Source organism: Aythya marila, assembly GCF_965140915.1.
Source record: "Aythya marila genome assembly, chromosome: 2".
In the NCBI taxonomy this organism is placed as follows: domain Eukaryota; kingdom Metazoa; phylum Chordata; class Aves; order Anseriformes; family Anatidae; genus Aythya; species Aythya marila.
Genome location: NC_139043.1, coordinates 3,008,980 through 3,022,751, shown reverse-complemented (window position 1 = coordinate 3,022,751; position 13,772 = coordinate 3,008,980). Strand labels below are relative to the sequence as shown.

General features: G+C 45.4%; 1 protein-coding gene across 2 annotated transcripts in view; it reads right to left on the bottom strand.

Annotated features, from left to right (window-relative positions):
* Positions 1-616: 616 nt before the first annotated feature.
* Positions 617-13,772, bottom strand: part of WNT3A (Wnt family member 3A) — an 88,082-nt gene continuing 74,926 nt past the window's right edge. For both annotated transcript variants that reach the window (XM_082752086.1, XM_082752087.1), the window contains 2 exons: positions 6,223-6,488; positions 617-3,206 (listed from right to left, as the gene is read on the bottom strand). In XM_082752086.1, coding sequence (XP_082608212.1) covers positions 2,727-3,206; positions 6,223-6,488 — 746 coding nt within the window. In that variant the 3' untranslated portion in view covers positions 617-2,726. The remainder of the gene's footprint in view (positions 3,207-6,222; positions 6,489-13,772) is intronic.

Genomic DNA, 13,772 nt, shown 5'->3' with positions numbered 1-13,772 from the left:
CTGTTTAAAGATATCAGGGTAAAATTAGTTGCGGGTGTGGTCCTGCTGAAGTCAATGGACCGAGACAGAACATGATCTGCAGTGATCTGCATCCTCACTCTTGGGGCAGAAATCACTGACACAAGTCCTTGGCACGACATGTCTAACATCTCTCACTGCAACTGCTATCACTACGTTATATTAAGTAAACCAGACTTAACTTCCTTTGTCTATTTTTTTTTTCAATTAATGCCTTCCGCTTTGTATGTTTTTTCCTTTAGTGTTTTCTTTCTTGACAGCTTGTGTTTGAATATTGGTTACTGTGGCAATTTCCCCCTGCAGTGGCCTCCTTCTCTATTTGCTACAATGATCAGATTTTCCTTTTTCCCAAGACAGTATTATAAAAATCAGCCATACTTCTATTCATTGGTTCATCTTTGTCTCTATTTTTAGTGACCTATTGCTTTTCATCAGCTGATTTGTGACCATCCACTGCAAGCAATGTTTACACATACAGATCAATTGTTTTCCTCCCCATTTCTTTCTTTGTCTCTCTTGATCTTTCCTTCTCTCCTTCCCTCCCTCCCGTATCTCTCCCCTCATTTCATTACAGCTTTTTTGCAGAGAGTTAACCGAAGTGTCTCCACCAATACACAAAACTTCCTCATGTCCTTGGGCACAGCCCTGAGACATAGGGTGATGCATAAACTGTACCAGCCTAGGAGTAGTCCTGGGAGACGCCATGACTCATGGAGTCAACCCTTGGAGGCATCATTTCCCCTGCTTTCTCTCTGATGGGATTAAGTTCTATTTGCTCCCTGTCTCTTCTGCATAGTCTCTCTTTCTCTTTCTGTTCCGGGAATAAGCTGACATGTTGGGAGAGAAGAGCCCTCTGATTTCACTGCACAGATATCCAGGTGTGAACTAGCTAACAACAATGATTACATTGCCTTGCTCTTCATGAAAAGACTCTTATGGGTCACTGGGAGTTAGATCACAACCCATCTCCCTCCCTGAATGAAAGGAAAGAAAAAAATGCCAATCCTTAGTCCTTTTCCCAAGATAGAAACTCAAGGGTATGAGTGAGTCAAAGAGTTCGTAGGGCAACTGCATCAGAGGCTAAATAGGCTACAATTCCATGCTCAATTCATCACTCATTTATGCTGGTATTGACCAGGAATAACTCAAGCAAAGAGCAGAATTACAGTGCTGTAAATACCAAGGAGATGGGCTGAGATTCAGGCCTGATACCCACGTGGCTGAAGGAAGCCCTGATGCCTGCAGAAGAAGTGAGAGGTGCTTCTGTAAAGTGGCAGTCCTGATCTGATACACGAAGTAGAGCAGCGTGCAAAGAAGGGCAGTTGGAAGTGAACAGTGGAGACGGGACAGCACTGCACAGTTGGGATTTGGCTCTGTGTCCAACCTCTGGGCTCATTCAGAGTCTGGATTCCATGCATTTTAACCTGGGCCACTTTTAGATATGGGAATGGCTGTAGAAATTAGGCGAGGAACCAAATTTGTCTAGAGTCTGAAACTGCTCCAACTTACAGGGGGAGAGGGTTGGCTCACCATCACGTAAATTACTGGGTGACAAACAGTCCTTCAGAGTCATGTTCCTGACAGACTTGTGGTCTAAGGGTTTTGCTAAGTGCCCGGGGGAAGCCTGTATGGGGTGCGGAGAGTGGATGGACTAAGTGCACTTTCCACTGTTGGTGATGGTGTTCTGTAATGGAGTGGGAGAGATAAACACTTTCCCTCTCCTCCTCTACTGGAACGAGCTGGGGTGCTCAGGAGTCAGATATCCCACCCCCAGCTGCACTTCAGCCCGAGGAGAATCACCCCGCACCTCTTGCTTTTTCCGAGGAAGACTCGTTGGCTGAGCCACAGCTGGAGCATCATGTCCATCATGGGACTGTCTCCTCAATGCACAGACCGAGTCCTCTTCACTTCACTTATCAGGCACTGAAATTTTTTGTACCATGCACATCACCTGTGTGCCAATAGGGCATTTGCAGGAAACCATCGGCAGTCCTCTCTCTTTCTCTCCTTTTCCCTTCCTTTCTCCCTCCCTCCCACTCTATAGGTGTCACTGCATCCTGTGTCAAATCTGGCAGAAGCTACTATGCTAAAAAGTTCATGCGAAGAGCCTGTCCACTCTACAGCTCTATAATATATTTGTAGACTTCTCTGGTTCCAGGGCAAAAGCAAAGGAAAATGTGCATTTAAAAAAAAATCATTAACTTATCTGCTTTTATTTCTTTTGCTGCTGTTGTTGTTGCTCATATTATGCACAGAGTCTGGCCATTTGGGTATGTAGATAGATCTCAGAAAGCTTAGTGCTGCTGGCCAACACAGCCTCTCCCTGGCTGAGGGAAAAGGAGATATATAGGAAGATGCAAGTCTTTCAAAGGACACTTAATCACACAAGTCACTTCAAGTGGGCAAGAGCAGAACAAATCCATGCTTTTGCTGATGCTCTTCTTTCCAGCTCTGTGTCGTCGGCTAGTTAAAAAGCCACTGTCTCCTACAGGATGCATCATTGTGGCATAACTTGTGTGACTGCCAGATGTACCTCGGGATAGCCCAGAAGTCATTAGACCTATTCTATCCAACCAGTTTTAGCCTTTATTTTTTATTTTTTATTCTTTTAATATCAAAAAGTAGACTTCTCTCATGTCTGCAACCTCAGAGGAAGTAGGCTCAAATCTGTTTCTCCACTTGGAGCCCAGCAAAGGGTTTTGCCCACTTTATTTGCACGTGTGGACATCGTAGACTCGTATGCACTCCTGGCAGCGGACATAGCAGCACCAGTGAAAGATACAGTGGCACTTCTCTTTCCGTTTCTCAGTCCTCGTGTTGTGCCCGCGGCCGCAGCACAAAAGGTCGCAACCGTCAATCCCGTGGGAAGTGACATTACAGATCCTGTCACGGGTCCCGAAGGAACCTGTCTCAGGGTTGGGCTCACAAAAGTTTGGAGAGTTCTCGTAGTAAACCAGGTCCTTCTCAGTTGGAGCCTTGAAGAAGTTGTATTTGGGCCTGAGGGTCTCGACCCAGCCACGGGATTCCCGGTGTTTTTCCACCACCATTTCAGATGCACTATCGTACTTGTCCTTGAGGTAGTCACCGATGACCCTGAAGTCTGGCTGAGACCACCAGCAGGTCTTCACTTCGCAGCTGCCTGAGAGGCCGTGACATTTGCACTTCAGATGCATGAGCTCAATGATAGACTGGAAAAGAGAAGGAGAGGAAAGGCAAAGAAGAGGGAAGACGTTAGCCTGTAATCAAAACACAAATCATTTTGCTATTTAGCCAGGATTTCCTAAAGAACTAGAGTGTTTTCATAGGTATATTTGCACACTTGTGAACACGAACCACCTTATCCTTCAGTCAATGCACTGCACAGATACTGGGGTCTGAGGCAAATAAAAGTTTCACAACTTTATTATTTTCAGTAGCTATCTCTGATTCCCACCCCAACTTTAAGCATCTATTGAGTGCTTTCACTAAGGGCTGAAGTGATCTGTACACTCTAACTTTTATCTTATCAATGTTCATGTGTGAGTATTGCAGTATTGTCACCTAAGAATACAATTCAGATGCATCTAGGCAGAAAAGCAAAGAACACAGAAACCTACTAAAACAAATATTTTCATAAGTGGAGTATATAGCTATTCCACTGGAAATTAAATAAATGATAGATGGCCTGATCATCCAGCCCAGAGTTCCATCTTTTATGTATGTTTGCATGTTTACTTAAGCAAACAAGGTTCTAGCCTCTAGGCTATGTTCAGAAACCTGAAAAGTAATTTATTTTTTATTTTTAAGCCAAACGCACGATGTTTTTAAAAACATTTCAAAGAAAAATTAGGAGCCCGACTTCTGATTTTGAAAGGCTCAGACTTCAACATAAAGAACTGTGCTAGAGTAGATGGAAAGGTGATTGTTGAGCTTAGAGGTTTGCTGTGTGCTCTCACCACTCATGAAATTATTCTAAAGGTTTTTAGAGGTGTTGCCCTCCAGTATTCTGAGGTGGGAGACAAGCCTTATGCAACTTACTTGATAATCTGCATTTTCAGGCTGATCAGCAAATTTCTGGGTACGTGAACAGACTAGTGCCAGCCTGAGTCCAAAAGATTTGCCATGAATCAGCACCTTGATGTTCACCAGGTGCTTTCCTGTGTTATTTATGGAGTATCACACGCCGCAAAGGAGGTTGTAATTAGTGATGAGAGAGAACCACAAAATGTATGGTTCATATAATCATGCTGAACTTAATCAAAGCTTCTGGCCTGGTGGTAGGGTTTGAGTTCATAACATGAAACATTGCCTATGGCTCAGGGTTAGCTGGAAACACTTGAGCATGGAGGCCTGGAACAGCTACCCCATGAGTGCTGGCATGGTGAGAATGACAAATATTATGCTTTACAAAACAAAGGATTTCAGATGGGACATTTGCTCCCTACTTTTTGAAATTTGTAAAACATCCAAGAATAACTCAATGTCAACTCTCTCTAGGCCTGAGATCACACGGATGTTTGTTCACAGCTCTTTTTTTTTTTTCCAAGGACTCTCACTTTAAGGGAAATCCCTCCTTTCCACAGCTTCTCCACAGTCCTCTTTATCTCATTAGCTCTTCCAGTAACTACCACCAGCCATGCACCTTGAGGTACCTGGAATAATTTGGGCCAGTGCTTGAGGAAACCACATTATTTTTTATATTCTTCCTCACTGTGGACAATTTTTGTTTGTGGTGGTATCTTATTTTGAAAGATTGTACTCCCTGTTTCAGACCAGCTGTCCTGTGGTGTGAAGTGGGGTAACTCCACAGGGGTTTGGCCACCTGAGGAGCTCCCAGCAAAGTCCTAGTAAGGACAGAGGTTTCCTAGCCCTGTGCAATTGTGCTTGATTTGCTATATCTCATGGTACAGTTATGTGTTCTCCTAGGCATGTGTAAGGTCTGCTCTTGAGGGAACAAGACCACATTAACCTCTTTTGATTGCGGTGAGGTATCTTTTCTTCCACTGAAGGATGAACTAATTCAAATTTATTGCATGAGGAAAAAAAGCTGTTATCTTACAGGTGCTGTGGAATGGTCTCCATTAGCAGGAGCTTTGCGATTTAATTTCACAAATTGTTTCCCATAGATTAAGTTCTTCGGGCATTTATAGGGTATTCTTGAGATGAAAAAGAGAATGCCCTGTTATTGGGATTTTCCCACCTTACAAAGAAAATTCACTATTTGTGAGTCAATCATTGTGAGGAGGGCAAGACTTAGTACTTTCAGTTCCCTTATATAGTTTTTCAGTGTCTGTCTGAAGTGAAAACACACTAGTTGGCTTTGTGGTATGGTCAATGTTTAATCAGGAGGCACCAGAGTCACATTCTCATTAATTTTCTTTAAATACTCTCTGGGAAAGAGTGTTGAGAAGAAGGGTGGTGGGAAATGCTTTCCTGTTCTTCCTCACTTTTATAGGTCCATAGTATAAAGCAAGGGGTCTGCAATTGTACATTTGGGTACAGAAATCTCACTTCAGGAAGCAAAGTCCTTTCACAGGTTGGCCTGGATGCACATCTCCTGCCTGACAGTTGCACTCAGACTTGGATTCATTTCCTAAACTCAAGAATCTAATGCCATTTGTGAGCTCCGTGGGTGTCCAAGGCATCAGATCAAAGGGGGCAGAAGACCTGCAGACCCACAGTCTTTCCCAGTAGCTACCCACAGACAAGCTGGATGCTTCAGAATAACTTTCTCAGGTTATACTTAAATGTCTTCACTTAAACAGCTGAATCTTTCCCATAAACTGTGGTCCATTTCTCTTAACTTCAGAAGCGTACAGTACAGACATCTCAGAGCTCTCCTGCCTGAAGCCAGGGGAGGGAGACAGGCATCATTCAGCTGAGCTATTTCAAATGTCTACTTTCAACTGAGATGAAATTCCTCCCTATCACTGCCTGTTTTCATCCATTCACTACAGAGACATCTGTACAACAAACTCCAAGGCAGGTATTTACTCTGAGTGGGTGAATTTACTTTTAGCTTCCACAGACCAGGCATAGAGAACCATTGACCACCTCTCTGAAAGAACTTTTGTGGGCCTCATATCATCACTTCATAATGTAAACCAACCCAGATTTAGGTGTGATTATTGCCTCAGTTCCCTCTGGATGTTTGCTGCAGGTTTCTAATGTGGCAGGTAAGAAATCAGTAAAGGAGATCAAGAAAGTGAAAATAAATGTCCTTACGGTCCTTCCAGCTTCGTTGTTGTGCCTGTTCATGGCTGACCGAGCATCTGGTCTGTTCTCCCGGGCATCAGCAAACTCCCGAGATACCATGCTCCCAAACTCCACGTCCTCGCTGCAGCCTCCCCATTTCCAGCCTTCCCCTGGAGAGCCTTTGTGGCGAGTGTCACAGCCGCAGATGGTGGCTGAGCCCTCGGCGCAGGATCTGGTCACTGCAAAAGCCACTCCAGCAGAGGCAATGGCATGGACAAAGGCTGATTCCCTGGTAGCTGTGAGAGACAGAAATCAAGGAATAGTGGTCAATGAAAGGGCTATGTGTGGCTGTGACCAGAGTTGTGAACACCTTCTCTCGAGGGCATAGCAGAAGACCAGGAAACTCTCCTCTGTGGTCTAAAGACATGGCTTTATGGAAATGAGCTCCTGTGCAGAGAGGACCAGGCTTGATGCAAGCTCACTGAGGTCAAACAATGCATTTTTGACTAAGATCTTAGGATGGGGCCATGGAAGACAAAAAGCAGTGCAAAAACGAGCTTCACAGGGCATACAAACTATATTATACAGCCATTATGCAGTCCTTTGCTGGCAATGCACCAAGTAGCCATACACAAAGCTGCAATGTTGGCTTTAGATGTGTAGAAGCTGGGCCATGAATGCAGATCTGTGCTTAATGCCAGCCGTCACCCTTCATGGTGGGACCAGCACTCACTGACTGGGAGAGCTGCTGATGGCTGGAAGGCGGAAAAATATCAGGGTGCTTTGATACTTCTCTATCCTGACTGTTATGTAAACTAAATACTGTCCCCACACTCCACCTTCTTTTTCCTAGCCTTGCAAGCTCACCTTGGGACAATGTTCAAAATATAGCAACTTGCATCCACCAAAAGCTTGGTTCACTTGCCTAATGAAGGCTCCTGTTAAGGGGACTGAGAATGAGCTTTCCTTTTCTGCCTATTGCTGCAGATGTGGGATGGGATCAGCCAAAAGATTTCATAGTTAGGGACTGATGAGCCTTGGTCTCTGTAGATACCTTCCTTCACAGACTTTTGTCATAGCTAGAGCTGGGAGGAGGAGGGCAGCTCAGTGTTAGTATGGCTTTCCTGGTTTCCAGTGCTTTTTCCACAATGTGCTGAAATGAAAACCAATCAAAGTGCTTTGAAAAAGGGGAATATACCAAATTATCACTTTTTTTTTTTTTTCCTTCCAATTTTCCTCTCATTCTTTCTCTTCACTCACTTGAAAATGACCTTGGAGTTCAACACTACACCTCAGAAAACACCACTGCGACGTTTTTTGGCTTCAGCAAAATGACATTTTTATCATGAAAATGGCTAGTCTCAAATCCTTGAGTCTGAGACAGTTCTAAAGTGGCAACTTTTCTGATAACTTGCCTCCCTTAACCTCATACGCCTTTACCCACAAGAGCTATAGGACTTGCCTATAGACCAGGTAGCCAAGAAAGAGTGCTGCCTGATGCCTTTTGAATGATTAGGATAGTACAGCAAATGGACCCAAGAAGGCAGGTTAAGTTTTCAGCTGATGCAGCTTCACCAACTTCCACTGAGCTTTGCATCATCTTACGAGGTACCTCCATAAATCCTTTAAAACCTTCATTGGACCACATTTTGCTGATCTGAGCTTTCCCTGGGCATTTTGGCTTAATATTTACCTTCTGGATGCTTCCAGGTTTTACTAACACATGGACGGACAATTTAATATGCCAAGCCCCAAATCCAACATGTTCTTGGGGGGAAATCAAAACTGCATGCTTGCAGAGAAGTCTCGGCTGGATTGAAGGCTTAAGCAAGACCTTTTGCAGTGCTTCTTTGCTTTGGGAAGACTACCAAACACAACAATATGCAAATCAAATAATGTGCATGAACTTACAAGCCGAAGGTATGAGCAATGTCCTGGAACACGATGTCAGTGCGCACCGTGAGGTTAGTAAGTCACTGAGGGCTGGAACCAAAAAAAGGAAAGCGCAGGAACCCTCAGTTCCACAGTGTGATTTTGAAAAATCCTTGTTCAGCATCTGTCCAGCCTGGAGGATCTCAGCTACCCACAGCTGTGACCGTACAGCTCCTGAGCTGTGTGAAAGCTTGGCTTTTGAGCATGAGTAGGTGAGTCCAGTTCTAACTGGACTGGGGATTTGGCTTCTTGCCCTTGCTAAAGCCCAGATGGGATCCTGAAACCAGAACCCTGGAGTGGGGCTTCGATATGGTGTCTCTGATGGCCAGTGCCTGTGCTGGCCAAAGCCAAAGGCAAAGGCTTCTCATAACATCCAGTCAAATAAGCTGGTGGGATGAATCCCATCACTGTCTGGCAGAGATGGAGGATACGGTGACCAGGGAACAGCTGAAACACCTACTTTCTCCAGCTGTGGCCTAGCTCATCTTGAAAGGTTTTGATACCAGGAGAGGAAGATGATGATTCTTCATCTTCACCTGATAGCTGTGGTGGCTAAAGCACATTGTTTGTGCAGGTTACCTCTCATGGCTCGGGAATCACCCTTTTTCCTCTGCTCTGTGGCAGAGGCCTGATCCAGGCCTTTGGCTACTTGGGAAGGAGCTCCAGGCACTGAATTGGTGTCTGTGAATGCTGTGGAGATCCCACTGGCCACATGGCCTCACCATGCTAGAACTTAAAAGAAAGCAGCTGCAGCCACAGTGTTGGTACAGAAAGCCTTGTTCTGTGTGGGTTGAGAGGGGTGGCCTTGGGTTAGGAGCCCACAAGTGCTCGATTCTACCCAGGCTTCAGCAGCAGCTATGGTCTAAGAAGGGAGCAATGCAGAGAGTCTGCAGTACTTCTGCATTTACCAGGACTTGGGCATGGCTGAACATGGGGTTACAGGAGCACAGCTTTGGTTGTAGGTACCCAGTTCTGCCCAAATCCTAGGTCTGTTACCTCAGCTCTCCAGTGGTGCTGGCCCTTTCTGAAAGCCTTCAGCTCCAGGAGGGTATTGATAGGATTTGCCTTAAGAAGCGCTGACTATACTTGTCTCTCCTCTTCCCAGAAAGAGCCCAATGCCTTTTACAGCCTGTATATGCGGTAATCACTCCCCTGCTTTTGAAATGCAGCCACCCCTGGGGTGGAGTGCAGCCACCACTTAACAGCACACAACAGGAAGCAAATAGCATTGTATCTGATCGTAACTACCTGGGGAATGTAGGCAGGCAGAGCAAAGCTGAAATCTGGCCCCGGGCACTGGGGTTAGGAGTTTGTCTCTTGAGAAAGTTGCAGCCGATCTCTTAATGACTGCATGAAATTAGGGCACTGGGTTTACTTCTCCTACCCCTAACTTAAGGGAGCGAGTTCAATATTGACGCAGATGGAGGAGCGCCATCGCGTGAATCACGTCCTGCCACCTACCAAGTTATGGGACAGTCCTTCCATTACTAAGCAGACCTGACCCTGTTGAGCTCTGGAGAGCTCCCCAGGTTGTAGCCGGAGGCGGTGTGGCTGCAGGAATGGAGAAGGAGTGTATAGAGATACAGATAAGCAGAAGGAAAGCATGCACTTGTAATGGAAATGAGGGGTTATTAAGGTGCCATATAAAAATGCAAGAGACTTAGCAAAGATAACAGGAAAGTGCAGTATATTTGTCAGGTCGCCTCATTCCTCTCTGGGTGGTTCTGGTAGCAGGAGACAAGCAGCTCGTTATGACTTGAACAGAGCTTCTGGAAAGTCATCTGGCAAAAGAAGGTTAATAGGGACTAATACCTGATGGGGCTGTTGATTTAAGAGTATTTTAACCACTTTGTTTTCAGTGCAGCACAAGGTCACCAAAGCTCTGGCTTCAGCTTGTTTAATTCCTGCCTGCTCTCGAGTTTCCCTGGAGGGCTTACAGGCTTGGATGGTTCTAAGGTACCCTGCTTTGGACCCTTTTAGACTGGGTAGCCTATTGGGAAAAAGAGTGCTGAAGCTTACAGAGGGCCTTGTGGGATGCTTTGCATGTACCCCTACAAAGAGACCTCTCCAAATCACTGGACACTTCTGCAAATTTCTTCCTAAGAAGCCCAGTCTATGAGGCTGAGAGTGAATCGTCCACGCAGAACACCTCTGACTGCCTTCTGTCAGGTTGCAGAAAGAAATGGTTGGGCAGTTTCATCATGAGAATTCAGAGGTCTGAGTATGAGGTGACCTAAGATTTGATTTCCTGCTTTCACACAACTTTCTTACATGACTTAGTCAGTCTGTGCTTCTGCTTCCTTATCCATACACCTGAGGACAATCCTGCTTATCTCCCCAGAGGCCTGCAATGCTAAATTCAGTGATGTCTTCAGAATTGTGGGCAGAAGGTGTTGGAGCCAAACAAAGGGTCATCAAGATGTGGAGTGAGGAAGGCAAATGAATAACCACATAAATATTTGGACTGTCTATTATATGAAACCCGGTCTTGTATGTTCTGCTGCCCAGACAGTGACTTATTTTTCCTGAACCTTTCTTTCAATGACTAAATGATTAACCCCAGGTCAGGCGGATATCCCAGATATAAGGCAGGAAAGACAGTGATGAAGCAGAAGGTTGAATACAATGGTTCATTTTGTCAAAGAAATCTACAGTCCATTGTTACCACCTTTGTACCATAACACAGAGCCATGTTCTCCCTACTGTTGACACCCTAAATCTTTCCTTCCTCTCTGCACTGTTGTCTGGTGGTAACAGCAAGCTCCTGGGAGAGGGCAACACAACCACTGTCAGATGTGTTAGGAGCTAAAGTTGCAAGTTCTGTGTCCTTGATCACAGCTTGAGGAGCTAGGACAGTTCTAAGACAGGGGGCACTGCTGTTTCTGTTGAGTTCTCTTTACCAGAAAGCAGTGAGATCTCTGTGATCTTAGAAAGAAAGACAAGAAAGGAAGGTGTCTTGCTTGAGGTGGTTCTGGGCTGCACATCTTGCAGGGAAGGAAGCAGACCTCTGCAGCTTGGAGAACAGGTAGCCAAGCACTAGGAATGGACCCTGCTCCAAGGGATTCCCACTCAGCACCCCACTTTTCTGGATGGTCTTCCTGAAGGTGTGGAAGCTCCTTAGCACAGGGAACCTTCATGTCTCCAGAACAGCTACTCACTGTGCTCTGGGGAGCTAAACCTCCCATGCCAGCAGCCCTCTACTCCCCTCCTGGGACCTAGTCACCATCCCTTTTAAAATATAGCCCTTGGAGTGAAACACTGACCTGGTGCCTTTTTGGGCTGAATGATCTATAAACAGCATGAAAAAGAATAGAATTGTCACAGATTGCCACTGGAAATGTATGACAGTGAAGGAAAGAGCCTCTAAATCTGAGACACTCCTCCCAGCGATCATCGCATCTCTGCTCTTGAACAGAGGATCCTTTCCCTAGGCCCCCACTAGAAGAGGATCTGCAGTGGTGTGGCTGCAAACCTTGAAGTTATGACATCATAGACTTAAGTGATCTTGGAAGAGTCCTTTAGTAAGCAGGGTAACATGGAGAAAATGTGTGATCTGCTCTACTGACTGCAGGGAGGAAGCATGCTGCTTTCTCTTTGCTTTGTTTTTCAAAGCTAAAAGAGAAGAGAAAGCTACATGTTGTGTCAGCTATTTTAGACATCCAGGCAACCTGTTTCAGAAACCCATCTCTGAGGGGTGGAAAGTGTAAAGTCTTTCCAACATTTGTCTGGTAGGGCATGCACCCAGGGAGTGTGAGAAAGGGTTTATATTCCCTCCTTGGCCTGAGGGGATACAAACCCACAGCTCTCATGCTAGGATTTGCACAACAGTTGACACTACATTGACTCTGGATTAAAAAATTAATCTAAATAAGAGACTAGTGCTTCTGGTGTTTGGAGTCAGCACAGCCCCACCTCTTATGCTGGGAGCCTGTGCTAATGACTCCATCTCATTACTGTGGCTGGGGGTCCTTCTTACAGGTTAGACATCATGGGGACTACAAGGGAGGAAAGAATTGTCCAACGGAGGAAGACAGTGATGAATTTGTGAAGTGAGCTTTGAGAGATTTGAAGCCCAGTATTTGTCTCAAGCTAAGGTGGATTTTGTTTGGCTGTGGTAGCAAGAGGACTGTCCAACTGTTATCAGTACACCATGGGTTCCTTCTCAAATCCATCAAGACAGCAACCTTACCTAGAGGTGGGAGAAGAGCTGTACCATTCCCCTGTGGGGAGAGTCACCCATAAACACCTCCATGGTAAAAGCTAAACCAAAAGGGATTGAATACATGTAAATGGCCTTGTTGTATGACTTTGGATGGAGACAGAGGATGCCAGAAGAGATTAATACCAACAGATGTTTTGAATCCGGATGCAGGAGCTGAAGTACTGATGGAGTAAATGTCACTGCCTATTCCTTGTTTGCAACTACACTGAAGCCAAGGCTGGACAAGGTCTCATCTCTAAATGAGATGAGTGCTTCTCAGAGGTACTTTCAGCCAGATCCTCATCAGATATTAAGAAGATGGTGACACTTGGGAGAGCTGGGGTTTCTTTAGGTTCACATCAACAAATACAGAAATGCAGCTACCTTCTGAACAGCAGAATTGAAATCCAATAGGACTGGTGAACTCACAAGAGCTGCAAAAACAGATGATATTGGCTTATACCAACAGTAATGCCCTGCTTGCCCTGAAATCTCTGTGCAGAACAGGCAAGACCACCTGCAGCAATGCAGCCTTTCTTGCCCCATGTACCAGGAGAAAATTCTCCAGTCCTCTCAACCCAGCCAGCCTCTGTGCAAAACCTGCTAACCAGCAGGTCCCTCCAAGCCAAGAACCGAGGGTTCAGGACATGGGGATGATGTCCCCCACCTTCTGATGTTCTCTTTGCACTAGACCAATCCCTTCCTCAAAGTCTGATAAGGAGGGATGTGAAGGGTCATATCTCAGATCATAGGACATGTTTTTCCCCAGGGAAAGGAGGAGAAAGGTGAAAAAATGTTTGAAAGTGCTTTTTTTTTTTTTTTTTTTTTTTTTTTTTTTTTTTTGTGATGTTGACAAAGAAGCAAATGGTTTGCCAATCAGAACTATTAAATGTTGGCACTGCACCAGGTGAAAGCAGAGAACAGGGAACCCCTTGGCACATGTTGGCTGACAGATCCATCCATGCTGCCTGCTGCCCAAGTGCTGGAGGGGAACAAGCATTGTTCCCATAGTAAAGGAGGAGGAGGAGGATCACAGAGGTGTCACGGCTGCTATGAGCCTGACATTGCTTGTGGGGAAAATACTGGGAACGTTGGAAACAAAATATTGGCTCTCACAGCCTTGGAGGCAGGCGAGCTTCAGTTTCACCACATTCCTCCCGATTGTAGCAATAGAGGATCCTATCTCAGATAAACCAACTGAAAGGATTTTACATAAGTTGGCTGGCTCAGCTTCAAGCTTCCTTTTGCTTTTCTCTGGAGAGTCCCCTGTTTCCAGCATTCATGTCCCCCAAACCAGTCCTGCCAACCTCAATGCATTGATGTCCTGCAACAGATTCTCCAGCCCTGCCACTGAAGTCTCCTCAATTATCCCCTTACTACAGTGAAAGGGGATGCTTTTGCCAAGCTTTCTGCTTGTTTTTCAAGATTCATCTTCCATCCCGAAAGG